The sequence below is a fragment of the Strix aluco genome, chromosome 4, assembly GCF_031877795.1.
Source record: "Strix aluco isolate bStrAlu1 chromosome 4, bStrAlu1.hap1, whole genome shotgun sequence".
NCBI lineage: Eukaryota > Metazoa > Chordata > Aves > Strigiformes > Strigidae > Strix > Strix aluco.
This window is the reverse complement of record NC_133934.1, coordinates 78,464,756-78,492,606: the sequence shown is the minus strand read 5'-3', so window position 1 is coordinate 78,492,606 and position 27,851 is coordinate 78,464,756. Positions and strand designations below refer to the sequence as shown.

Genomic DNA, 27,851 nt, shown 5'->3' with positions numbered 1-27,851 from the left:
GTTTCTGTTGCTTTTCTGACGGTGAAACTGTGAGTTTTCAAGTTTCCTGCAGCTCTGAAGGCTGTTAACGTGATTTTGTTGGCTAAAACTAATTGAGGTGGTGTTCTGATATCATGAAGTGCCCTAGCACAGGCTCTTTGCACAACTGATAAAGTGTCTGGAGGAGGCACCCACTGAAGTATGAATTACCTTAGATAAACTCATAGGAGCTTTATTTTTCTTTCAGAGCAAAAAGACATACACATTGTAGGTAGCTAGTAGGGTATAGAAAAATTCAGCAACAGAGAATGACAGACAGAATTCTGATATGAGAGGCATATGCCACCTGTGTCAGTAAAGCAAGATTTAAGCCTTTAGACAACTGGTAAATAAAGTCTGGAATGATCTTCAGGTTTTTTCCAAGCAGTTTTCTTAAATATTAGAAAGTCCACTTGCTATTCTTTGTAAATGTAGTCTTCATTTTAATCCATTCAAATACCTTTTTTAAAATTGCATGGTGCATATCATCTGTGCCCCCATTAGTATCTTACATTATGCACAATTACGGTTTTTTGCAAGCTTATAATCGATTTTATAACGATTTTAGAATTAAGTTGTTCGAGTTTTTATTAAATTTATTTTGAAGAATTTTTACCACCACTGGAACATTCAGGATTGTTTATATCAGGGAAGATAAATTAGTAAATTAATGGTATCTGGTTTTTATATTGCTTATTTTAAAAAATAGGATTATTTTTATAAGGTCACATTTGAGTTATTTCAACATGAATAAATATTCTTATTATTTTTGTCTTTATTTAAACTAGTAAAGAAAAACCAAATATTAGGAAAAAATTTTTCACAGAAAGAATGGTCAGACAGTGGAACAGGCTGCTCAGGGAGGTGGTGGAGTCACCATCCCTGGATGTGTTTAAGGGTCGTTTAGATGAGATGTTAGGGGATATGGTGTAGGGGAGAACTTTGTAGAGTAGGGCTGATGGTTGGACTCGATGATCCCAAGGGTCTTTTCCAACCTGAATGATTCTATGATTCTATGAGTCTATGATTCCCTACTTTCCTCTTAACTACTACAGTCTTTTGTTTCTCTAATAGTTTGTAAAGGCCTGGATCTAGCTGTCCTTTTTGCCATAGAGCTTTATATAACCTGAGAACTTCTGTTTGAGCCATGAAAACCACCATGTGTTACATTTTGGGGAAAGCATTTAAGTTTGTTACATAATTAAGAAAGCTATTAATCAGAATCTGTGTTTCTTTTCATTTAAAAAGTTCCTTGCGAACTGGGCAAAATCCAAACCATTTTTTTTCCTGCTGCTTTTAAAATAACCTCTTGGTGTGTTTCAGATGGCTCCATCCTGCAACTGTTCAAGCACAGGGAAATGCAGGTGGAGCTCCCAGGACGTTCAGGTTTGGAGCTCTGCACTGCCGCCTGGGTGGGGAGCTTGTACTGGGCGATTCTCAGATTATTGCCACAGGAGGGTAATATATATGACATGCAATCACTTCTGGGGAATCGTTCTGACTGAGTAACATTGTGTGTGGTAATTGCTAACATTCAGTTGAGAAAAACAGTTCAAGTAATAGGCTTCAATGCTGGCTTTTTAATTTACGTGTGTATGTGGGTTTGTTGTTTCTTTAAGATGATATGAAGTGGAAAGGGTTAAACCTCACCGGAAAACTCCCTGTGCATCTTACAAACATGTACTACTATCTACCTCACCTTCGAGAGTATGAAGATGCCATTTTTCCAAATGTTATTTTTGGGCAACAGAGAACTGGAGGTAGGAAATAAAGTTTGGCTTATATTTTCTATATGTTTATACTTTGCATTAAGTTCTAGCAATGAAGCATACTCAAAGTTCGGAGTGGGTTTTCTCCCTAAACTTTATAATGTTGCCAAACTGAATAAATTTTAATGGGGATGGCAAAAGCACTTTTACCACGCCCATTCCAGTTTCAAGTCTTTACCCCAAAATATTCTGATAAACTTTTTCAAATATCAACAAAAAATAGTCATAATTGAAAAACAATATTATTTTCTGTTTTAGTCATATAGTCATATGACTAAGATGCATTAACTGTCTTTTTTTCCTCAAAAATTACTATGAATAAAGAAGCTGAGGACAATTTATAATGCACTCAGTTTGCTAAAGTCAGAAACAAATGGAAAAGTGATGTGGGCATTTAAAGGATAGTAATAAATCTTCAGTGTAACTTTTTCATCCACAGGAGAAATCAGCTGACACCTGCACAAATCATAATGAATTCTAGAGAACTATAATACAAATGATAGTTACATCTCTCCTAACTGCCATGTTATAGGTAAAAAGAGCATTCACAATCTGTAAGCAAACAAGGAACTAGTCAACCATTTTGCTGGGTCTTGTATTTTGTTGAAATTTTGACTTTTCTCTAGGGTGATTTTATATAAACATTGGCAGCACTTTTGATTTAACTAAAAAACCAACTTGGCCATGCCCATGACAACCGATAATTTTCTACAGTCTTCTCATCAGCAGGTGCAGTTGTAGCGATGTGATCTAGTGCTGTAGTTCTCACTGGAGTGCCCATAGATCAGTGTCAGTCTGTGAAAGACCAGAAGCTGTCAGCAAAATGATTTGGAAAAGACCCTCAGAAGACCAGATACATTCACAGGCAAGGGTGGGAAAAAAAGGGCAGAAAAAAAATAACTAATGAAAGAACGCTCCATGTTTGATTTTTATTTATTTGTACATGAAAGTCACAATAGCAAGACTGCAGTTTAACAAGTACAGATTGACCTTCAGCATGTAAAACCAAACAAAACCCCAGTGGTTCAGCAGGTTATGTGCTGGGAAGGAACCTTGGAACTTCGACATTTTTGAGCTGACGCTGGCACAGATCATGAAGTTGGAGCAAGTCACTAACTGCACCTACTCCTTTCCTTCAAAATCTGCTGCTTCTTTACCAGCCTCACGAGGCTTTGGTGAATAGAAATCTTATGCAAGGACTAAGAATTCCACAGGTTTACTGAGCTATATTAGGTCACTGATTTAGGTAATGCCCATACCAATGAAAAAAGACGTCCTGCTTACAGTCTCATGATGTGATACAGCACAGGTTTGCTACTAGTGGAGTCTTTGCCAGAGACTATTTCAGTTCCTTTCTTCTTAATAACGACAATGTCTAAGTTCCTTTCTTCTTATTATTGATTATGCTGAGAGTCATTGTTTCCTATCAATTAAACTGCTTAGGAAGATTTTTGAGTGGGATTCCTTTCTGAGATACACAGTGCTCACTTCCTGTGCGAACTGACTCACTAAAGCAGTGTTGGTTTAACTCCTACTACTCAGATCTCCATTCCAAGAGCTAGCGCTTATTTTGCAATATCCACTTTTGAAAGTCAATAGCAGATCCCTATGTGTTTGCCAGAGGGAGTAATATCTCCAAGTTCTCAAATGCTGACAGTCTACACAGTCTAGACCTGGTGCTTATAACACAGACACAGGTGCCTCTAACCTAAACTTAGCTGGAGGCATCTCTCCTTCCAGGTAGTAAAGCAAATGCTGTCACAGTGCTATAGGAATATTAACTGTCACCAAGTCTCACGGTCACATCAAATCAAAATTAAAATGTAATTTCAGTTTCCCTTTACCTGGCTTAAAATTACGTGACTTCTGGACTTCTTTCTTTGCAGTCTCACTGGTGATGGGTATTCCTACTGTGAAAAGGGAAAAGCAACATTATCTAATTAATACACTGCATTCCTTACTGTACGAATTTTCTGAAGAGCAAAAGAACGACTGTGTAATAATCATCTTTGTAGCAGAGGTAAGTTTGCATGGAAAAGTGCAGTATGCTGATAGACAATATGGAGATTTATGTCTTCGTGTAATAGTGTAGGAGAGACAGCAAAATCCTCTTAGCTAGGCTTTTGGGAGGGATTTCTTCAGGGCTGGAGGAGATAGTGAGCAGTTAGTCCTTCAGTGTTTATATGTGGAAAAAACCATGTAACTCAGACAATTGAAGGATAAAAAGTCTCATTACATTTACAAACACAGTTGTTGCAATCAGATTTTCAAATAAAACCATTTGTCTCATTATTTATCTCTGAAAGTAAAGTATTCTACAGGAGTGAAATGGAAATTCTCCACAGAAAAGTTCCATAGAACTTGAAAAAAGTAAACTTAGTCTAACAAAAGTTCAGATTATTTATCTGCTGTTCTGATATTATATATCTTGCGAAGTACCTTGACATGCTGGAGCCTTGCCTTCTGCACGTGTATTGGCATTTCTTGTGAAAAAGAAAACTGTTCAGAGACTTGAACAGTTCCATGTTTGGGAAAGTAAGCAGTGCTCATGGTAAAACGTTAGGGGTAAATGATTTTTTTTCTCATTCCAAAATGTCTTTATCACATTGGAAAAAAGCTACAGAAGGGAATTAGCTAGTGATAGTTACTTGCAGGTAAAAAGACCGTGCAATTATTCAGACTTCATATTTATTCTTCATATTTCTTTGTCCTTCCATAAACAACATTAAATTTCATACATGTATTCATTAACAGTTTGTTTTTTTCATTCAGTCATCACTTAGAGCAGCTTTTGCAGCTGTAATACTGTCAAACAGAGCATAGTTCACTTTATTAAGTTAGGTCATGACTTCCACTTTTCTGTTTGGATCACAATGGTAAGTAGATAGACCCAATTTTACTGGCTGTAGTTCCTCTTCAGCATAATTTTCAGGACCCAAACTTCTTTTACAGTTGCTGTTTCCCAATGAGGAGCCCTGGCAATGATGAGCTTTGCCTAGCTGCCATTCTGATAACCCTTTTATTACAGGGCTTCAGAGAGTTCTTTGAGTTTTTAAGGGTTAACTTTTGAATAGTACAGTTTCCCACTGTGGACAGTCCTAACATGGCACTTTTAACAAACAGTAGCTTGGTTGTAGTAATAGTCCATTTCAGCCAATTTAGGATTAAACTGCTGTTGTAAGAATCAGCCTCTCCCCGTTCTCCCATCCCCAGAGTCACGTTCTTGCAGCTTCCATTTTTCAGCCATGCAGTAAATTAGAGCAGGTTGATTGTGCTGATATGAGAGGTGATAAGAACATTTAATTATGAGAGGAGGGCAGGTGTGTTCACTGGTCATGAATCCTCGCCTTCCTTTTTCCCACAAGGTTTCAGAAGATCAAGTTAAATGTTTACATCAGGAGTTAAGTCAGAGTAACTTATTGACTGCAAGTGAGTTGCAAAGTTGTTGGTATTTTTTTCTTATCGCAGTTCTTTACTTACCACTTCACATTGGTTTTACTTACTACAAATTTAATACATATCTGATAATAATTATTTGTTTTAAAAAAAAATATGAACTGCTAAGGCAGGTAATTGTGCTGCTTTGGAAATCACATCCGTAAAACTTAGCACTCTTTAATATAGTTAACATGTGTTTTGCACACTAAAACTGTTGCTTTTATGAAACAGCAGCGATGAATACATAGGTCCTAAAAATTTCCACACTAAGAGCCTTAAGCCTCTAAATAAAAATTTTAAGTATTGCTAGGTTTAGAAAATTTTGCTTAGGTGTCTTTTCTCAACAGCCTCAGGCCTCTTTTGTGATTTTTGGATGATTAACCTGAAATGTCTCTCTTTACTGCCAGTGATATGACTGTGCTTTTCTGGCGTAACTGAAAGCTGTAGAACAGAATTTTATGCAGAAAATGGCCTGGCCTCCTGCAGAAGCACTGAAAAAACAAAGTGCAGAAACCACAGTCGGAGATACTTCAGTTCTACTTTCAACTACATTGAAAGTTCAGTTGGCTTGAAAACCCTGTACTGTCCTTTGGTAAAAATGCTGCTATAGCATATTGCTTTTGTTTGGAATGAAAAGAATTAGAGAATAAAAATGAAAAGCTTGCATATAAATATCCCCTACAAAATAGGGATATTTGCTTAATACAAAAATGGGTGACTTGACATGAAACCCCCCTTCTTTTCTTTAGGTGAATGCAGAATACGTTAACAGTGTTGCAGAAAGTGTTAAAACCAGGTAAGTCCTATAGACTGTAACACCCAACAGCTAGTAAACATATTTTGAGCTTTTATGGAAAGAATTAGAGCATTTCAGCAATAAATTACAACTCTACCATACTGATATGGAGCGCTGCTAAGAAATGAGGAAAAGGTGTACTCTTAGTATGTATGTCATAACACACTGTGAAATTCAGAACAGAAGGATGTATATCAGTTTATTTTCCTTTTCTTATTTCATAAATATGCTTTAACTAATCAGGCAAGGTCTCAGTTTACGCCTCTGATAAATATTTACTTCAACCTAAGTCTTTTCCCCATGAAGTTAATGATGCAATTCAAGGCACCTGAGGCTACGTGTGTTAGGTCCCCACTGACTTCACAGCCCTGCAGTGTATTCTGATCTCTGTCATGTTTTCTAGGTGTCTTTGTTTCCCCATTTGCCTCTTCTTCATGAAGGCAATGGAGTTTGGACAGCAATTGGATTATATTTATAATGTTAAATACTATTATATGATGGGTAATATGAGATGGGTATTCTTTGCCGTGCCACATCAATGTGAGAGCTATCGAATAAAGGCTTGTTGGCCCACTGCAGTTTTGCTTGCTCTTACCATTCTTTCCCACGGATGTTTACAGCATCATGTGCATGTTAAAAACCTTAAAGCAGCTTGAAAAGAGTAACTACTAAACTAAAATATTTGGGGAAAAAAAATACACTCATTGGAGATTTATTTTGTCTTACAAAAGCTGCTTTCTGAAAATAGTATAGTATAGTATAGCAGTGTAACTGTCACAAAACAGATAAGGCTAAAGGCCCTGAAGCACAGCTGTGTGAAAGAAGCAAGAGATGAAACCTGCGTTGTGCTGCAGTACTGGTGTTGCTGGTTTCTTTGATGCACAACCTTGTTCGTGAATTGGTTACTCTGGCAGAACCCCACTTTGGCCAGGATTTGAAGTGAAACAGCCTTTCCCCTCTCTCCTTCTTTAAAATGACTACAAGAGAGCTCTCAATCTTTGTATCAATGTTTTATTGGAATTACAGAATCATTTAGGTTGGAAAAGAGCTTTAAGATCATCACGTCCAACCTAACCTAACCAAGTCCACAGCTAAACCGTGTGCCACATCTGCAGGTCTTTTAAATATCTCCAGGGATGGTGACTCAACCACTTCCCTGGGCAACCTGTTCCAATTCTTGATAACCCTTTCGGTGATGAAATTTTTCATAATACTCAATCACCAAAATTTTTCCTAATACCCAATCTAAACCTCCCCTGGCACAACTTGAGGCCGTTTCCTCTTGTTCTGTCACTTGTTACTTGGGAAAAGAGACTGAGACCCACCCAAAACAAAACAAAAAATTGAACAAGATCCCTGGAGAGGTTGCCCTTTTCCTTCACTTTTGAGGCTTTTCTGCATGTCCTGCTCCACACAAGGTTTTCCCAGACTGTATTTAAGGTGCAGGTTTCCCCCAGAAGGCTCCCTGAGCTGAGCTTGCTAGCTAAGTAATAGCAATAGCTCCCTGCCTCCAGAGGGTTTAGCTCAGCAAGGAGAAGGGGCAGTTCTCCTCAGTCCTGTGGAGCACCATCAAGGTACAATACGTACAGCAGCTTAAGCATTTAGAGGATTTTTATGATTTCTTTATGGTTTTTGAAAAAATTACTGCAGAGTAGAGTCAGTCTTACACAGTAAGACTGAGATTCTTTTTCATACATATGCTTATACTATGATGTGCTTGATTTTCAATGTTAGCTTTTTTTCATTAGTCATAGGAAATGGGGAACTTAGTTCTGAAAACTCCTTATTTTAGTGATCCGATACCTATTAAAAAATGAAGAATTTTTGATCTTTTTTTTTTATGTATTCTGGAGGAAGAGGGAGATCTGACTTCCAGGTTTGGCTCCCAAACTTGATTACACATTTTTTTCAATGACTTTTAAAAGGAAAAAATGTAATCCTTGGAGCAGAGACTAGACCCAGAGTCCCTGTACCAAACCCCCTACTCAAGGACAGTGTTATTTTGGCTAGAATGTAAAATTGGAGCAAGTGTAAGGAAGCTAGGAGCTGTCACACAAGGGGGAACAGTTGTGTGCAGCTCTAGATAGTGTATTTGGTTGTGAATTCCTGCTGCATTTTGGCAACCATCTCAGGATTATGAGTAAGCATCTACAGATGCAGGAGGGGCAGGATTTCTGAAACACACTTCTCTTGAGTATTTTCTGTGACTTGGATGAATTACAGTCCTGCCTGTATTGATGGTTGTCAAAGATCCCTTCTCAGTTCCTAATTTACAATCTGAATGACTTAGTTTCTTTGCTGGAGTTGTGAATTCCACTTACGGAGGAGCAGACCTAAGTCTGGGGATCTGCTGTCCGTGGTTGCCCTCAAAAGTCTTTTTGAGGAATGGGGTCTCATTAAGCTTCTCTTCACAGCTTCCCCAGAGAAATCCAGTCTGGAGTCCTAGAGGTTATTTCTCCTCCTGCTTCTTATTATCCAGATCTTTCCAACCTGAAGCAAACATTTGGAGATTCGGAGGACAGAGTAAGGTAAGATAGCTGTATAAAACCTAAGAACTTTTGCTAAGAGTATAAAACAGAAAATTCTGCAAAAGTCAACGTTGTTTGAGCTGATAATGGGTTTGTATTTCAAAGCTAATGGACCTCAAGTGTACTTTTAAAAAAAATTATTACATAAGGAGATCTCGAGACAAGCTATGCTGCACCTCAGCTTCAGGGTTCCTTTGGGTCTTGACTCTAGGCATCCCACAGGTTTTAAACCAGATGGATCATGCCAAGAGACGATAGGTTACATGATCTGGTCATGAAGTTAAAAATAGGAAAATACTTTATGTGACAGGTAAGGGAGGAGGGGCTCAGTGAACACACAAAGGAAACCCCATGCGGCCCCTTTGATAACTAGTAACAACTACTGTGGGTTTAATTAATGACCTAACTTTTGCTGATCATGGGCTACTATTAATAGTATATCCTAACGGGTGATTTCATTCGCTCGTGTGCCCCAAATTCACTGAGACAAATTATAACCTAACAAAATTGATTTGCTAGAGGAAAGTAATTTTCTTTTGATCAACAATAACTAATTTATCAGAAGCTACCCCAACAATGCAGCAAGAGAGCTGCAGTACTGAGAGTTTAGGTTGAAGGAAATCAACAAACTGTATATATGCATGTATATTTGGTTTATAGATAAACATATCTTTCAGAGCATAAACATGTATACATACTTAGACTTAAGTTTCAAATATGATTAAATTTGAATCAGATACACTCTTGTTAATTAAACACTGATAAATTACACTCTAGTCCTTTAGCATTGATTATAAAACATCAGCTTCATCCTCTGGTAAAATCAGAGACTGTACTTTGTAGAAAAAAAATCTGTGTTTACATTTAACTTGAAAATGAAGTTTATCAACCCGTTTTCTGTGCTGTTCATCAGTAAAAGCACTTAATTTTAGATCTTTAATCACTGTGTGTTGATCTCTACTGTTCATAATGTAATGAGTAGAATCTTGAAGTCATTTGATGTGAATATACTTGTTAGACATTTTGTTTCAGGCTGCATTGATACGGATCAGATTTTTTTGCTTAGTTAATGTTAACTTTTATAGAAAAGTAAAATTATTTACAAATGTTTACACTGGTTATAGAGGAATTTTTATTTACTTAATGATGAGTTAGAATAGTCAATGTTACAATTTTACTATAGAGAAAAAAAACTTCAGAGCATTAGAAATGCCTTTATTATAGAAATAACTCTTGCAACCCTCCCTCCAAAAAAGCTTATCAGAATTTGCTGCTTATGTTTAGGTGGAGAACTAAACAGAATTTGGATTATAGCTTTTTAATGCTATATGCCCAGCCTAAGGGAACATTTTATTTACAGGTATGTTCACATTATCATTAAGTAGCTGCAATACATCTGTACTGATCGTTAGCTTTGGCAATTTAAATTTATTTCAAAGGCCTCAATAAAAATAGCAATCTGTTGTCATTTTCTGTGTATTTTGATTATCTTTACAAGCATCCACGTATTTCTGTGTTTATATACATCTTGCAGCCAGGTATTATTTGATTAAATTCATCGGTACCTTCCTGTCATTTGTGAGGTTGAATAACAAGGTAACTGAAGCATGAAACCCTTATTTGATTAGGTTGAGAAAGTCAGAGTTTGATGTGTTTTCACTTGGTGCAGCAGGACAGAATAGCGATGGTAAGTCCAGGTTATGGCCCAGATCACAGTGAACCAAAAAAACCTTACAGATAGGGAAACATACCAGTATAGTGATACTGGAGACAAGGTTAAACTGCAAGTTGGTACAGATCCTAAATTCTCCAGAAGATTTAGAGTGTTAGACTTTAAGAAGATCCCCATGCATTCAGGCTTAGGTTTAGCCATCATTCTAGATTTGTGCTAATTTGCACTCCATAGAGACAATAATCACCACTAGAGATTTCAAAATTTATCGCAACTGTTCAGTAATGGAACAGATCCATAAAATTCCACGTGGCTTGTAAAAAAAAAAAAAGAATGACATTTTGCTTAGTTCTTAGTTTTCCTCGATCTTCTCCTGCTTGAACAGGCCTCAGACTCTGTGTCACAGAAGTACATCATGAGATTCCCAGAAGCAGGAGAAAGGCATGAGCAGGCATCTCGTGCAGTTCTTGTCAGCATTTAACACAAATGCATTTGAGCTGGGCTACTCAAGAGTCTATGCTCTGTTCTCAGATTTGGTATAGGCACTCAGAAGACAGATGGACAAAGAAAAATGTGGTCTGTTGAACAGTTAAGGTTTACTGGAAAATGAAGTATTTTCCTGTGACTTTCACATATTTTTAAGAACACTACCCAAGCTTACCAAGTCTACCAAGTGCACTAGAGCATTAAGACATGGGAAACATGACAAAGGGAGATGTTAAGCATGCTGCCAGACACTTACTGTCCCTTTCTGTTATAAAGTTCTCTAAGCATTCATGTTTGCGTGGTAATGACTTAGGTATTCGTATTTCTAAAGAAATTAGAGAATTTGAGTTTTCTTATCTGAGACATTATGTAAGGACTGAACTGTGTTATTCGGAGCAAAGCCTGGATTGTGATGGTCTGGTGGTAGTTGTGGCTGCATTCAGAATTTTCTTAGAAGGAAACTATGCTTTCCTCATACTGTTACTTAGTATATCCACTTCTTCATTTGTGTGTCCAGTCTGCAGCTGTTTCTGTAGCACAGATGCTGGTCTGCCCAGAAAATACTCTGTAGAGTACAGGAACACATACTGCCATAAAGTTAGTTATGATCTCCCTCCATTTGGAAGCCTTGTTATTAATGGAAAGCAAATAACTTGAAAATCCCTTTCCTCAGCTTGGTACAAAGATTTACTACTAATCTTAGGGAAATTTGAACTAGCTTAGATTTTATTTACAGTTTTGTCAGGAACAGTATCATTTGGGTGACTGATACTAACTTCTGAATTTTGAAAGAAGATAAGCATACATAATTAGTCTTGATGTCTGTAGAACAGTTGATGTCATGAGTCAGACAAGATCTTTGCTGAATAAACACATAAACATTAATTCTAGGATACTGCTGGATCAGGATGTAAGCAAGTAGGTTTATGAAGTCCACCGAAGCTAACTGGGTTACACTGTGGATGAACCTTACCTACTGATCAAACATAATCTTTGAAAAAAGCCAATGAATCTCATCAGTCATTGAATCTCTTCTACTTTGCCTGTCTTATTTTTTCCTTTTTCCTGAACCAGCTACTGCTTTTTTTGGTCTTTTTTGTGAAGTTTTCTTAATCAATAAAAAACTAAGAGAACTTTGAAATACTTGTTTCCACTTTCGCAATACTTCCTGGAGTCCACCAGAGCCCCTCAAGATGCTTGTAATAACGCCAGAGAGAAGCAAATGGGATCTCAACATAGCCATAAAAACAGTCATTTGAATCCCAGCCTAGTAGTGAGGACACGCATTTGTTCTTTGTGTCCATGTAGACTTCATCTATTCTGAAGTAATTAAGTATTTCAAATCTGAAAGCATCTGAAAGAAACCCAGATACAGCAGTTTTGGGGAAGTACTTTCTACTAGCACTCAGATAAACCAAAAATAAAACATTAAATACATATTTTAGTATCTTCAGTTAAAATATGTTATAAATGTCAAACTTATTTAACTGAAATACTGCTATGCTTTTTTTCACCTCATGAGTTTTTTTCCTTGCGGAGGCTGGGGGAGCTTTGTGTATTTATATATAACATATATGCATATACTGGTAATATATATTGCCAGCAGCACTTCTCTGTATGCCATTATTACAATTTCTTTAATGTGTTTCTCTAATGGTTTTAAGGCCTGAGCAATAGCTCAGTGAAGTCACTAGCAGTCTTTGTATTGATTTTTTTTTTTCTTCCCCCGCCACTAGACTCTAGGTCAAGGCTGTTATTTGGTAGAGCTCCTAAAAGGAATAACTTTCATGAAAGTGCATTTTTAGCTGAAATTTTCTTTATGCTTGTACTAAAAAAAAAAAAAAATCTTTATGGAATGAACTTTTGGAGGTTTGTTTTCTGTGGAAAATGAGAGAATAAGATTTTTCAGCTAAACAGTCTTCACATATTTGTTGAACAGTGATTCAAAATATAAAAATACCCTAATATAATTACAAAGATACTTTCCTGTCTGATGCCTACACTTCCATTGTATGCTACCACTTTTTTGTTGCTTCTTCATTTTTACTTCTCTTAGACAGATAACCTACATACACAAACCAAATGGAAACCCATTTATTGTCTATCATTTAGGAAATTTACATAGCCTTGCTATTGTGCACTTATCTTTTTACATCCCAAAGTACTGATGAGTGAAGGGAAATTAGCTGCAATTGTGTGTTCTGCTGGCCTTCTCATGGCAATGGGGCAAGTGGACTAGACAGTTCATATCTTAAACTTCCTGACCTAGCTGTGTACCGCCACTGCATGATCTCCACAACAAGTGGCTGTAAACTGAAGCCAGAAAAATTGAAATTAGAATTTGGGTATCACCTACTAATCGTTCAGGATAATTATACATAGTGTAACTTCACTGAAAAAAAAAACTCGATACTCTAAGCAATGGCAGATGCTCTTCAGGAAGATGTGCTTTAGTTAAACACAAATTATGGGGCTCAGTACAGGGTTAAATAAACAACTTTTAATGGCTTGCACTACATAGGATGTCAAACTACATTCTCCATTACTGTCAGCTTCAGAAAAGACTGTTTCAGACTTCTCCCTATGCAAAACTACTTTCAGTTCATAACCACATTCACACCCACTTTGCATCACAGCCTCTATATTTTTCATCTTTACTACTTTTATATGCTTTCTTCTAGTGTTTCTCAATATGGTCATCTCACTGGGTTTTTGAGATACTCCTCTTTTGCCTTTTGTCCTTTTTTGGGTGCACCTCAATTTCTCTTTAAGGATTCTCTGAAACTCTCTTTGATTCCTTGCTCTTCTCTCTTTACATCTAGCTACTGTATAATCCTCTTAGCTCATTTAATTTTATGCAAGATTTCTTGTAAATTGATGTTTGGGGTTTTTTTGTTGTTGTTCTCTTCTGCATAACTGTCACCTCAACTCAATCTCCAGATCTCAGAATCTGTTAATAAGCATTCATCTTGATCAGTTTGTCTCCATCTATTTTTTGTTATCTTACCATCAGCAAAAGCGAATGGGGTCAGAACAGATCTCTTAATCTTGTCTTTCAAACTTCATTCTACTTCCTCCTGGGTTCACTGTTGACAGTGCATTTCTCCCCCACCAGCCCTACGCTTCTAGGAATGGCCAAATTCAGCTAAAAGCTGTGAGCCCCCTCTCTCATGCTCTTGCTGCTGACTCTGCACTGAGTCAGTTGAGGATGCAAAACTAGCAGGAAATCATGCATTTTTTTTCTCATAGCATTCATTTTCTATCTATTTAGCTTTCTGAATCAGATTCCATCTTCACCAGACAAGCACCAGGGCCAATGAAGTACAGCAGTAAGATCAAATTAACTGTGTCATTACACTGCACCCCAACAGCATTTTCCTGAAGGCTTAGCCTCCTCTTCCTGTGTTTTTGACACCCGTACTGAATTCAAACCCTGAATTACTTGCTCCTTAATTATTTCTGGAATTTGATTATTTCCTTTGTGTCATTACCTCTAAACTCCTTGTTCGGTCTCATTATCCTCAGCTTTAGTAACTGGAACAGCTTCTGGCTTTTCAGATCTCCCGTTCTTCTCTGAAAGTCATGCAAAAATGCAGCCAAGGCCTTTCCCATTTCCTTGACAGATGTCAGTCTCCTTTCCCAAGTATTCTTTAGCTGGCTTTACTGCTGTATTCGGTGTCAGCCTTTACAGCACCTGGAAAGCTCTGTGTATTCCTGTCCTTCAGCATGATTCACAGCATGTTCCTTCTTTCATGACTAGCATTCCCTGAAACAACTTGCTTTCTACTAGCATCTCAGTAACCATCCATAGTTCTCAGTCACCTTTTAGGTATAACAAAGTCTGCCCAGGCTACTCTACAGAGCTTTTAACCATCTGCTTTAGATGCCTCTTTTTTCACACAATTTGCTTATCAGTGCTTATGCAACTTCAGTACAAACTGTCCACTGTCGTCTTCTTTAACCTCTATCTTTTTGCTTAATGTTTTCTTTTAAGTGAGATCTCTTCAAGGTAGGGAGTCCTCCTTTCTCAAAAAAAGTGAGAAGCACTCATGGTGTTATGGTCACTCCTGTAAATAAATATTTAATGAATAATACTGAAACAGAGATATATGTAGAAGTTTAGACAGCAATCCACTGTAGTTTGGCACAGCTTCAGTACATCCTGTACAGCAGTCAAACACAATGCAGTTATCACTTACATGTGGCAACATCACCATCCCCTCTGCAAGCAATAAAACCACCGTTTGCCTTCTCTTTTTTTGTTGCCTTTTTTTTTTTTTTTTCCCCAGCTGGAAGATGATATTATAGCCAAACCTGATTATATTCAAAGAATAAAAAACTTTGCTGCTAAACAGTCCCAAGAGTGGATGATTCTTGAGTTCTCCCAGCTTGGATTTATTGGTAAGCATTAAGACCTCAACAGGGTCAGTTGGATTTGGAGCTGTGTAGGGGGAGTAGGTCTCACTCAGAATTACATTTCAAAGCATGGAAGGACTCACAGAACAAAACTTCCTTGATTTTCTAGGAAAGCTCCCACTGAAAGTCTTTCACTTTTTGTGCTCTTTTTAATGCAGAGTCTCCCTAGCATAGGATCTAGTAGATGAGTTCCCATAAGAAGCAAATTGTTCCACCTCAGGCCTGTAGCATGTAGTCTTCTTTTCAATTATGGAATTTGAACAATCTATAAAAAAATCTCCTTCCTTTCCTTTGTTGAGCAGAACATGCATCCCATATCACAGGGAAGGTTTTTTATTATTTTTAGGAGTAAGTTTCTTTTTACATTTTTTCTTTGGTTCTAATACAATTTACTTGTGGTAACACCTTATAAGTATTAGGTCAAACCCAGACATCTAACAAAATCTCATAATACAAATAGCAAGAGAACTAAATGAACAGTGATAGTATTTTAAAACCAACATTTTTCATACCTAGATCTTAATTTAAAGATATTCAATGTAGTATTGCCAGTGAAATTGCATGTCTAGCATTTTGAGGAATTAGACTTCATTTCATCTGACACACTGATACAGGTGACTGGCAAATTTGTGTTTGAAACTAGGATATAACTGCATTGGTTGACTATGTGAAAATATCTCCAGGCATGGGATGGAAATCTCTTCAAAAGCCCAACAAGCTGGAGGATAAGCAACTCTCCAGAGTTGAAGTCTGTGTGAAATTTTCGCTAAATATCGGAAGTATAACCATGTGTTTAAGGCTGGAATAAACATAAAGCTAGTGATTTTTGTACAGCAATAAAAATACCTGAATATGCAACTTCTTGTCTTGCTTTCAGGAAAATTGTTTAAATCAGAAGATTTGCCACTCATAGTGGATTTTTTCCTCATGTTCTATAAAGATAAGCCCATAGACTGGCTTATAGACCACCTGCTCTGGGTTAAAGTGTGCAATCCGGAAAAAGATGCAGTAAGTATGTCTATGAATTTATGAACTTAAGTAATATTCAAACAGTCTCAGAGACAAAATAATTTCGTTTCGAAAAAATGAGTCTCAAACCTGACCTACTTTGTGGGGAAAGAACTGCTGTGGATCTGCAAGTGTGGCACTGTGTTTGAGCCCATTAGGGCACATGGAGAGGCCTGACTTACAGAAATTCAGATTTACACACCAGAGCTGTCTCAGAACACGGACAGCGTAAGCTCATATCTTCCTGCAACTGGTCACATAGGCAACCCTGCAGCACCAAAGAAAATTTTGAATATATAAACCTACGTGGACTACCACCTCTTGTAACCTTCTGCTGACCTTCTAATATGGAAGTCAGTAAAGCATACAGTTTTACAATAACACTTGTTCTGAGTTTTGCATACCAATTCCTTTCTTTCAGGAAACAGAACTTAAGTTTTTTGCTTTAAATCTTTTATATTGACTGTTTGCCTGAAAATAAAAATGCAGGGAAACATGTAGATCAAACAAACTAAATGATACTTTTCACTGAAAAGGAAAGAAACAGTTGTGTTTGAATTGCAAAAGGTGCGATTTCTAGTACTACAGGTGAGGCCAATTATATGTTAAGTATTTCTTTATGTCCTTTTGCATTCTTTCTCTCACCAGTCTTTGGTGCGGGTCACTACTCAAACTCTTCTTCTATAACAGACTGTGCCATGGAGGACTGACCAGAGTTTCTGCTCCTTCTTGGTTTTTAAGGGTCAAGAGTTTTATTTGATTAGTGTAGCCAGTCCCCACTCCAGGTGTTCGCACATGTTGCTTTTGTGTTGGTAAAGAAGGAAGAAGAGACAAATAGAAGTTGTGCAGAGTAGGAGATTGAGGGGAGTGGAACAAACAAGCTTCAAGTTTTACTGTGTAGCAGAGGTGACTCCTGGGGATAGCGGAAGGTCCCTGGTTGTACACTTAATAATGCCACTGAGGAGTCTCGATTCCGACTTCATACAGATAGGAGTGAGCCTCAAGTACCTCTAATTTTGGTTCTTGCCTGCCTGTGATAACAGAATAAAAAAAAGATACAATTATGTTAACATCACCCACTCCAGATCTAACACGTGTCAAACTTCCATCTGATAGATGAGGGATTTTACTTGTATTTTTTAAATGACTGTTCTAGCTTCTAAGGCCTGATTCATACCTAAAACGAAGCTGTGTTCCTGAAAGGCAGGCAGGCAGCTCATGCGAGTCTACTCTGGCCAAGCCAAAGCAGAGCAGTGTCAGCGAGTTTCTAGTGACTTTCACTTCTGCAATTGCAATTTCAATTGCTGTGGGTAGCAAAAACCTATTGCGACAAGTCAGTCTCACACCACCCTTAGGTGGGAATGACCAGTGGCATGACCTAGTGGGACTGTTCATAAGAATGCAGAAAATGGAGGCTGGAGGAAGGAGAGGGGGCCCAGCTGCTCCTCCTCGGTTCGACAGATTAAAGCAGTGGACTTTCCTACAGGCACCAGAGAGGGCAAGCTGACAGAAATCCTCACGCTTTTCCCTTTCCAAGCAACTAAGAGCGTCACTAAGTGACACACTATGCTTCATGGGAGCGTCAACGGGGCACCTGTTTGTGGCTTTTATGTGCCATCCTGTGGTGATGGGTGTTTGGCACATGTTCTCAGCCTGGGCTGAGTATTAACATACCAGGATTCAGCTACATCTGCTCACTGAGTTGGAAAAGACAGTTCGTGATGGTCAGAGCCATCAGATCTCTGCGTGGTTCGGAAGCTTGATCGTGTTTACCTCCTGTGAACCATTATCCAGTTCTGGGGTCCCTGGTACAAAAAAGACATGGACCTGTTAGAGCAGGTGCAGGGGAGGGACACATCTCCTATGAAGAAAGACTGAGAGAGTTGTGGCAGTTCAGCCTGGAGAAGAGAAGGCTCTGGGAAGACCGTATTGCAGCCTTTCAGTACTTAAAGGTGGCTTATAAGAAAGATGGAGACTTTTTACCAGGGCCTGTCATGACAGGACAAGGGGCAACAGTCTTAAATTGAAAGACAATAGATTTAGATTGGTCATAAGAAAGGGATTTTGTATGGTGAGACACTGGCACAGGTTTCCCAAAGAAGCTGTGGCTGCCCCCTCCCTGGCAGTGTTCAAGGCCAGGTTGGACGGGGCTTTGAGCAACCTGGGCTAGTGGAAGGTGTCCCTGCCCATGGGAGGGGGGTTGGAATTAGATGGTCTTTAAGGTCCCTTCCAACCCAAACCATTCTATGGTTCTGTGATCATATGCAGTGGCGTGTATCTATCAAGTGTAGTGGGGACTAGCAGGCTGCAAAAATGGGAGGCCTGACTCAGTAAGGAGCCTTATCTCACTTTCTGCAAAAATGACCACACTAGTCCTGTGCTACTGATTATTCTCAGCTGCTACCATAATTAGCTCTTTTGGTAGTGCTGCCATAGCATAAAAGGAGACATGCTAGAGACCACATTATTATAGGGGATGCACTACAAACCCTGTCAGTAGAAAGATCACAGATTTATTTTTTAATGATTTTTTTCTAGCAAAAGTATAGTTTGCTTTTCAAAGAAACAGCTGCCGATAAATCAATTTGCATGTATTGTGTTTTTACCTTGTTTTGCTGAACATCTGCTGCAGACACTTAGTTCTTTTTATAGCCTTCCAGATGGTTTTGAACTTTTAATTAGTACTGTGGAAACTATAAATCCTCCATGAGTTTTGCTGTTTAAGCCAGCTCAGTGAAGACTTTATCACTTCTAGCGTTAGAAGGTTTTGATATAGTTTGTGTAACATTTTTCTTTTATAGAACTGAAAGCACTTGATTGAAGAGATAAACACATTATTCTCTCGAATCTAAAGATGTGAGACCTGAGATACAGAGAAGTTAAATGATCTTCGAAACTCATACAGTCATTCTGTGGCAGAACTGAGAGTAGACCCCAGGGAGCCTCATTTTACCTCTTTGCTCTGTTCTGTGCCATTATGCCTCATTATGTCTCATTAATTATTATAGCAGGTTTGCTTCATTGTATCAAACTATGATGCTCTATAGATACAGAGCAAAAATTACATTTAAAGAAGTAATTTGCTATCATTCAAAAATCAAGAAACTCAGAAATTAGTACTAATTACAGTTATTTAATTCCCTGGTATATGTCATGTCAGAAAGTGTACTAAACTGGAAAATCAGGATTGAAATAAAGTATCTAAGGGCTTTATGTAAGTATAAAAGATACGTAACTTATAGTATAGTACATTGTAAGCCTCTCAAACATAGCAGAAAGAGCCAAAATGATAAAGATTGAAATGTAACCAGAATCTATCTCAAGGAGGTCAGTTTTGGTCAGAAGAGTTTAATTAGAATAATATGGCAAGGCCAGAAGTTGAAATGAAATTTGCCAGGAAACATTTAAAAAAATCAAATCAGTTTCAGATGTGAGGTCTGGTTTTGTCATTCTGAGGTATGATTGATGATATACAGTGCAGAAATCCCTGTATTAGTGGTGGCTGAGCCTTCAAGTCTGCTTAGCACCATGAGTGGAATTATGAGTTTAGGTCTAGAAAAGCATATTTGAAATAAAGTGACTGTTAATCTAAGGATTACTCATTTAAATATGGATAAAAAACCTGGACCCATACCTTCAACTATGGAATTGCCTTATGGAACTTAGTTTGTCTCACCTTTGTAAAACTTCACTCCCTTTTACTTTCTTTCCAGATACACTGTGAAAAGGAGAAGGCAAAGTTACGTATCCGTGCTAAACCATCTCTCTTTCAGCATGTGGGAACTTACTCATCATTAGCTGGGAAGATACAGAATTTGAAAGTAAGAAATTAATGCCATATTTGTAAATTGCATGTTTGTGTTCTGACTTGTTTCTCAAAGCAGTTTCAAGTATTGCATCTTTGGCATTAGATGGCATTTCCATATCCAAGAACGTTGGTTTACAGATTTGGGGGAGAATGTTGATCTGGCATCTAAAGTGCAGATGGGACACACTGCTTCTGCACAAACATCTTTGAATCTCTAATCAGAACACTTGTAGCAGTCATAGTAGCATTTCATGGCATGTAGGAACCCTCTTCACAGCACAAGGTTTCTTGTGCTCTGAACTGTACAAATACAGCTATGATGGTTTGTTTCGGCTGAATAGTCCACAATCGTAATATGGGGAACTATTAAGAAGAAGGTACACTAGTAGGACAAGGATATGGCTATCGTGATGGCCATAGATTTTTAGGGAGAGTTTGGAGGGCTAACAGTGGATCTACCATGTGTCTGATAAGGACAAGAGCAGTGAAGCACCGGACTTCAGGGATGTCCTGATGGCACCATTTAGACTTGTCGTGAGATCATTCAAATTGCTGTATTGGATCAGACTAGAGGTTCATGTAGCCTTTAGCAGAGACCCGTATCAGATGTCCTGGCAGAAGCTATAGTGGACAACTATGAAATAGCCTACTGTGGAGAAGTTTATTTTTAAATCTAGGCAACTGAGAAATAATCAGTACAGCTCTGTCTACAAACCGTAACATTGAGTCTCAGTGATTACACTGAATGAATATTCTGTTTCTATTAGAAATAGATGGTGTAATTTTTGACACTGAGGTAATTATTTTCTGGAATAGCTTCCTGTAATAATTCAAGCTATTGGAGCACTTTTTTTTAATTGTATGAATGAAATTATATTTCTTTATATCCAACAGGATAAAGATTTTGGCAAGAATGTGCTCCATAAAGCACATAACAATCCACCTGCAAAAGTGGATACAAGCCTAAGAATATATCAGAAATATACCTTGGAAAAAGTTTATAAAGGAAAAGACTATCTTTGGGCTTCAGCTCCAGTGGCAGGGGACTACATCAGCCTCACTTTTTTAAATCCCCTAAAAGTTGAAAAGTAAGTATTACCTGACAGGGAATATGGAAGCCTACATATATCCAGTTTGGAAATGATTGAGTCTGTTCAAAATCACCAGTGCTCAACTGTTCGCCTAAACCATAGCCTCGTTACTGACAAAAAGTCCATGATTTGCTATTTATCTGCTCCCCTTCTTGAATTCCTCTCCTGAAATACATTTCTTCCTTGGAAATTCAAGAGCTTCTTAAACATTTTTCATTTTATTTCTTCAGTTAAATATTTTGCATTCTCTTATGATAATTCTCAAAGGAATTTGTTTTTAGCTAATTAATTCCATCAGTGGAGTCAGTGAAAAAGGCTGTTTGCATGATGTCAAGTCAAAGGCCATGTCCCAGACCAGACATGTATCAGTGTAAGTGAGAGCAAGGAGAAAATATCACCATTGTGGGGAAATTATGAAGAGTAAATTAATAAAGGTGGGATTCAGTTGAAGATTCAGAGTCTTTAACATAGGTGTTTTTAGTAGAGGTGCCTACGTAAGGTAGGTGCATAAGCTCCTGCTGTGCATGACAGGTAGAGATCTACTTGATACAGTCTGTGGAAGCTAGACAGCTATTCATCTCATTCTCTAGTTGGTCACCCCAGTCAGTTGCTAAGTTTCATTGACAGTATTGAGTATATCTCCATTGTCCGTGCTGAGAGCTTGAACACTTGGGTCACAGGCAGACTTCCAACTTCACATGTTTGGATCTACAGCCAAGCCCCACCTTGAAGGTTTTTCTCATTCTAAAAGATGAAACTATCTTCTCTGTTTTCAAATCAACTTGGGCATCTTTGAAAGGAAGAGACACCTGTAGCTTAAGACAGAGAAGTGTTTGTGTTTTTCAGAAGAACTCATTCTATGACAAATATAAATTGAGTTTGGTACTTAAAGAAGCAGTCCTGCCTAGTTCAGCCAAGTTTCTTCTTCTCTCTGTGTTGGATGGAAAAACAGATCTGAGTTAAAACTTACCTAGCAAGAAATATGGTTCCAGGAGACTGTCTCTGACACAAATTGCCATAGTTACCATATCTCTGTAATGATATTCAGAGACAAAACTCCTTCAGTGTTGTTACATTTCCTCCTAAAACTGGTCACAAAACTAGGAGACTTCCATTTCTGCAAAGATTGTCAATTTCTCATTTATTAAAAAAAAAAATCTAAGAAAGGAAGTCTATATCTCCATCTAGTGAGCTGCACTAAATGACAGTTGTTATAATAAACACTGGTGTTCTGTGATCAGCACTGTTAATTAACAGGTTTATGCTTTAGGAGACTTGGGTAGCCTATATTTCTGCATTTTCCTGTTACTGGGAAGCTGGACTGGATGAAGCTAACTTACATATGGTATGGCCTAATGGCTGGTTCCAGCCCCATCACATCGCTCACCTGTGAAAATGTAGAGTTAGTCCTGTAATATTTGGTGGTCTTGAGTTTGGATTGTTTGATACCAGAGGAGGGAGGTTAATGCTTTACATTTCCTTAGCTCTATTTGGACCTAAAAGCCTAAGAACTCTAATGCCAGAAATTTAAAACCAAACAGGGATTTATTAGTTTTTAAAAATCTCATAAGGTGTTTTTGCTTGGATTCTTGCTTTGACAGTGCTGTTGCTCATTGGCTATAAAGGAGATTATTTAGAAGCACCTGAATTGATCAGTATTGATAAAAAGGGGGATTCTTTTGCCATGTAACATATGGTCTAGTAGAAACAGGGATTTTTGCTGCCATTGCATTCCAGAAGCTGATCTCACCTCGGCCTTAGGACGATAGGAACAGATGAGAGGGCGGATCTTCCTTAGCCACTTAAATCTGGAAAGTTAATTTATTTGGAACTTGAGCACTGAAAAGGGAAAACACTTGCACTCGTGGTTTCAGAGCAAGATGGTTTTAATGCTTGTTCTGTTTAAAATAAAAAGCCTCTAGTACGGTTTGGTCACACCTTGGAAAATTTCAATGCCTATTTCTGTTCTCTATAGTCCACAACTAATTAAAGAAAAGGTATTCGAAACTTTCCTTCAAAACTGGAAAGAATTACTTCCCTGGAACTTTTCTAAAGTATAAAATATCTGGAAATAATGTACCTTTATCATCAGGTACCTCTTCAGAAGTGGAAACATGGAGCACCCTGGTGATAAACTGTTTAACACTACCGTGGAAGTGTTGCCAGCTGATGTAAGTCTCTCATTTCCAACTGTAATACACAGTGCTATTTCATATTAAAAATGATGTTCAGCATAAAATGTCATGCCCTAGAAAATATTTCTGGAGATGTTATTGTTTTATTTTCTACAGGAAATGCTAAGAAAAGAACTGGTTGAAAATGGAAGTAAATTTAACTACCCAGCAACCAAAGATGGATATTTAAAAATAGGTAAATTGTTTATTGTCACTTCAAAACCAGAAATTTTGTTCTTACGTATAAAATGTTTCTGCATTTGAGAATTTCATTAACTCTGTAATAAATACAACATTCCAAGGTGAGCTAGTAAGGAAAAGAAAGCCTTTGCGATACTGCATATTATAGTATGTGACGTTTGACCAATAACTACCCTATTTTGATTTAAATAATGAAGAACCCTACCAGCAGTTGCAAAAGCCAAGGCATCTAATTAGAAGAAAAACTAATTGCAGTCTCTGCAAGGTCTTAATAGGATGTGTTGGGTTTGCGTGGCAAGATTTTGGTAGCGAGGGGGGGTTACAGAGGTGGCTTCTGTGAGAAACTGCCAGAAGCTTCCCCGGTGTCCGCTGGAGCCAACACCAGCCAGCTCCAAGATGGACCCACCACTGGCCAAGGCCGAGCCCATCAGCAATGGTGGTAGATAAAAGTGTGGGTAGATAAAAGTACTGGGATAAAGTATTTAAGAAGGGGAAAAAGTTGCTGCACACCAGCAACAGCAGCTGGGAAAGAAGAGTGTGAATATGTGAGAGCAACAACCCTGCAGACCCCAAGGCCAGTGCAGAAGGAGGGGAGGAGGTGCTCCAGGTGCCAGCGCAGAGATTCCCCTGCAGCCCGTGGTGCAGCCCGTGGTGAGGCAGCTGTGCCCTGCACCCACGGAGGTTGTGATGGAGCAGAGACCCACCTGCAGGGGGGATGTGCCTGAAGGAGACTGTGACCCCGTGGGAAGCCCGCGCTGGAGCAGGTTTGCTGGCAGGATCTGTGACCCCATGGGGGACCCACACTGGAGCCGTCTGTTCCTGAAGGACTGCACCCCTTTGTGAAGAAGTTTGTGAAGAGCTGCAGCCCATAGGAATGACTCACGTGGGAGAAGTTCATGGAGGACTGTGTCCCATGGGAGGGACCCCACGCTGGAGCAGGGGAGGAGTGCGAGGAGTCCTCCCCCTGAGGAGGAGGGAGCGGCAGAGACAACGGGTGATGAACTGACCACAACCCCCATCTCCTGCCCTCCTGCGCCACTGGAGGGGAGGAGGTAGAGATATCAGGAGTAAAGTTTAGCCTGAGAAGAAGAGAGAGGTGGGGGGAAGGGTGTTTTTAAGATTTGGTTTTATTTCTCATTATCCTACTCCAATCTGATTGGTAATAAATTAAATTAATTTTTTTTCCCCAAGTCAAGTCTGTTTTGCCCGTGACGGTAATTGGTGAGTGTTCTCCCTGTCCTTATCTCGACCCACAAGCTTTTCATCTTATTTTCTCTCCCCTGTCCAGCTGAGGAGGGGATCGGTAGAGTGGCTTTGGTGGGCACCTGGTGTCCAGCCAGGGTCAACCCACCACAATGGATAATTGGTTCTGGTTTGGATTTTGCAGTCTTAGCTGCAGACAGAGATTTCTTATGACAGCATTAACTTGTGCTCTGACCTGAAATGAAGATGAAGCATAACTCAGTGCACCTTCCCCCTTCTTGCCCCACCCCTACTTTCTTTCTTCCTTCCTCAGGGTAGTGTGTGACCACTCTTACATGAACTGCAGATTCTCCACATCCTTGTCAAGGCCTGGTTTCTACTATTACCTAGACTAAAATGCCACAATGTGAACAAAAATAGACTACTGGGAGATGTGATTTCTACCACGTAATTGCTCCCTCCTCCCAATGAACCACTTCCACCTCACCAACACTTCTTGTTTTCTTTGATTTGCACCTCTCTTCCACATCCTCCTGGCTGTTTTGCTCTAATTAGAGATCCAATCCGAAATGCTGTCAAATCACAGTTGCACATGCAAGTTGATAGGAAATGAATATCATAGATGGGATGAGTGGTTTTCATTTGTCTGCAGGGATTTTATGCCAGTTTACAAGGTCAGTTAAAAAGCATTGAACTAGTGAAGAAATGTATCAGAATTAGTCCATGATTCCTAATATATCTTTTCTAAAATAATCATACTGCTCAGAAAAGCTGTTTTAGATTATTTGACGTGACCATGTGTGCCATATGTATATGGTCACAACTAACATATTTATTTTTTAACATTTGTAGCTATAGGTTCTTCATTTTCTTGTATTCTTCTCCAGCTCCTAGTTGCTGTAACTGAAGGAATTAATCTTTGTTTATAGCTGTATCTTTCAGTTGTTGTTTAACCTTTTCCAAAAGATATTTTTTCCCTAATGTTGTATCCCTAGAGTTAATTTATAATTTGTAATTTAGAGCTTTTGCATAAGTTCATTTAGAAGCGTATTTCATTCTAATATATGTTTGTATGGGTCTTCTTTTATTTTTTATTTAGGGGCTTTTGAAAATGGAATTGCAGAAGGCAGTATCAATCAGTCGATAGGAAAAATACAGGCTATTCGTTTATCAGTCAATTCTGATTCTCCTGTATGGGCAATACTTAGTGAGGTAAGCATGTTAATAAAAGCAATTTAATTAAAGCTTTATTAAATGAGTTTCAGTTCTTCCTACCATAAAGTATTGATAATCATTAATTTTTATTTAATTTTGAATGGAATTTTGTGTGGAAAAACTCACAGAAGTGGAGAATTATATTAATTATTCAGGGGAGAAGTTAAATTTACTTCATAGAAAAAATGCTGGAAATTCTCAAATGGGATGATTCTCCATTTCTGCAGTGCTATAAGTATAGACACTAGAATTAGGGTCATGATAAACAAACCAACCAAAGAAGACAGAGAGGCTTTTCTAGGTTTTTTTCAGTCATCATCTTAGATATTAATTATAAGATGCAAACATTTTCAGATGAACATGTGATTTTTTTATTCAAGTTTCTCCCAAGTGTCTGAATGTGTGTGAACCCATCTTTTAAATGTACTGTAACTCTATAGTCACTTGCAATTCAAAGTAGAAATTATTCAGCAGAAGTCACTGAAGAGAATTTCTACAGCCTTAAACTATTGCCATAGTTGGAAGGAGGGAGAAGCTGGTGTCTTGGGCAATGCTTCTGCAGATTTTAGAAAATAATATATTTTGTTTTTTTCAGGTACTTATCCAGACATCTGAAAACTGAAAAAAAAAATACATTTTTGACGTGTCACTGTTACAGATTGATTGAAAGCGCTAACAGCAACAAAAATGTGGCTGGGTAAAAAGAACAAGTCCAAACCCATTTAATGCTTAATACTGTGTATTAGGAAAGAGTTGAGATAACTATTAAATCTTTATATAAAGAATATTAAAAGCTGTAAAGAACCTGATTATGTTAGTAATTTCTATAAAATGGTCTTGAGTAAGGTGTCATATATAAAAATCTCACCTTAGCTTGGTAACATTCAATATATATTATTATAAACATTTGGTAAGGAGTTACAGGCTATCTCAGGGACTAAAGCACAGAAGTGTAAGTTTCACCAGAACTAAAAATACAGACTCGTTTGAAAAATATTGAGGACACAGTTTTCAACTCCACTAAGAACACTGGTCAATTTTGGAGGGAATGTAGAACTGAAGGAAAAGTTGTCAATATTCAGTGCAAGTATTTAGAGCAGTCCACAGAGATGGGAACAACTTAACAATATGAAAATGGATCTCAAACTTAACAGAAGAAGTGTGTTTCAGCCTTAATGTAGCACAAGTTATATTTAATATTTATTTAAATGGAAAGTGCCTACAAATTACCATTTGAATAACTTGAAACTTAAACAGGTATCGTTCGGAGGATTGTAAAACTTTTCAGTGAATTATGCATTGAATTAACTACAGGAAATAATAAGGGTATTATGTGTAACTATATTTTTGTAGAAAGAAAATTATTTAAATAAAATTTTGGATCCTATAATTTGATAATCAGTCTGTACTGATACTTAAATCCTGGTCACAAGGCAAAACTCAATATAATTTTGAAAGTGAAAGGTAAACCACAGTAGTCTCATTTGAAATGTTTTTGGGAAATGAGAATCCACCTGTTAACATGCAGAATTCCTCTATCTCTGAGCACTTGAAGCACGACTGTGCCCTCATTCTGCACATGCATTGCATGCTAACAGCAGACAATGAGAAATAAGCTGCACTGTACACTTCTGCATGGATTTGTGTTAAATGGGTTAAATTAATGTAGAATTGTATTCTTAATGCAAGAGTATTTTTATTTAGAGTAAGATGAAACTAATTATCTTGAAGTTCAGAAGGGTGGGTTTTTTTAAAGACCACTTCGAATAATATTTTGATAATTTATGGTATCATTTATACACTGTGGTACTATATATGGGTGGGTGTATGTAGGTGGGTATATATAGGTATGTATGTATGCATGTATTTCTTGTACCAAATATAGCAGCGTTTATTAAGTTAAGAGTTTAATGCAGGTTAAGAATTAATGCAATAATCCAGAGTGCTTAGAGATACACAGAGGGACACCTTTATCCGTCAGTACTGACAGTAAAAAGAAGGGTTGAGTGAAACTGAGACCAGTGGATC

The 27,851-nt window shown here is 38.0% G+C and overlaps 1 protein-coding gene across 2 annotated transcripts in view; it reads left to right on the top strand.

Moving 5' to 3' along the window:
* The window catches only part of MGAT4D (MGAT4 family member D), a 40,811-nt gene extending 13,326 nt beyond the window's left edge, over window positions 1–27,485 (top strand). Inside the window, exons 3-15 of one of the 2 annotated variants that reach the window (XM_074823702.1) lie at window positions 1,638–1,778; window positions 3,674–3,807; window positions 5,975–6,021; window positions 8,436–8,549; window positions 9,834–9,909; window positions 14,997–15,108; window positions 16,001–16,131; window positions 19,845–19,952; window positions 20,834–21,027; window positions 23,123–23,201; window positions 23,322–23,400; window positions 25,708–25,820; window positions 26,419–27,485. In XM_074823702.1, coding sequence (XP_074679803.1) covers window positions 1,638–1,778; window positions 3,674–3,807; window positions 5,975–6,021; window positions 8,436–8,549; window positions 9,834–9,909; window positions 14,997–15,108; window positions 16,001–16,131; window positions 19,845–19,952; window positions 20,834–21,027; window positions 23,123–23,201; window positions 23,322–23,400; window positions 25,708–25,820; window positions 26,419–26,445 — 1,355 coding nt within the window. In that variant the 3' untranslated portion in view covers window positions 26,446–27,485. Of the gene's footprint in view, window positions 1–1,637; window positions 1,779–3,673; window positions 3,808–5,974; window positions 6,022–8,435; window positions 8,550–9,833; window positions 9,910–14,996; window positions 15,109–16,000; window positions 16,132–19,844; window positions 19,953–20,833; window positions 21,028–23,122; window positions 23,202–23,321; window positions 23,401–24,921; window positions 25,283–25,707; window positions 25,821–26,418 lie in introns of those variants that run through there. The other variant, XR_012623197.1, reaches the window with a different exon arrangement.
* Window positions 27,486–27,851: the final 366 nt, after the last annotated feature.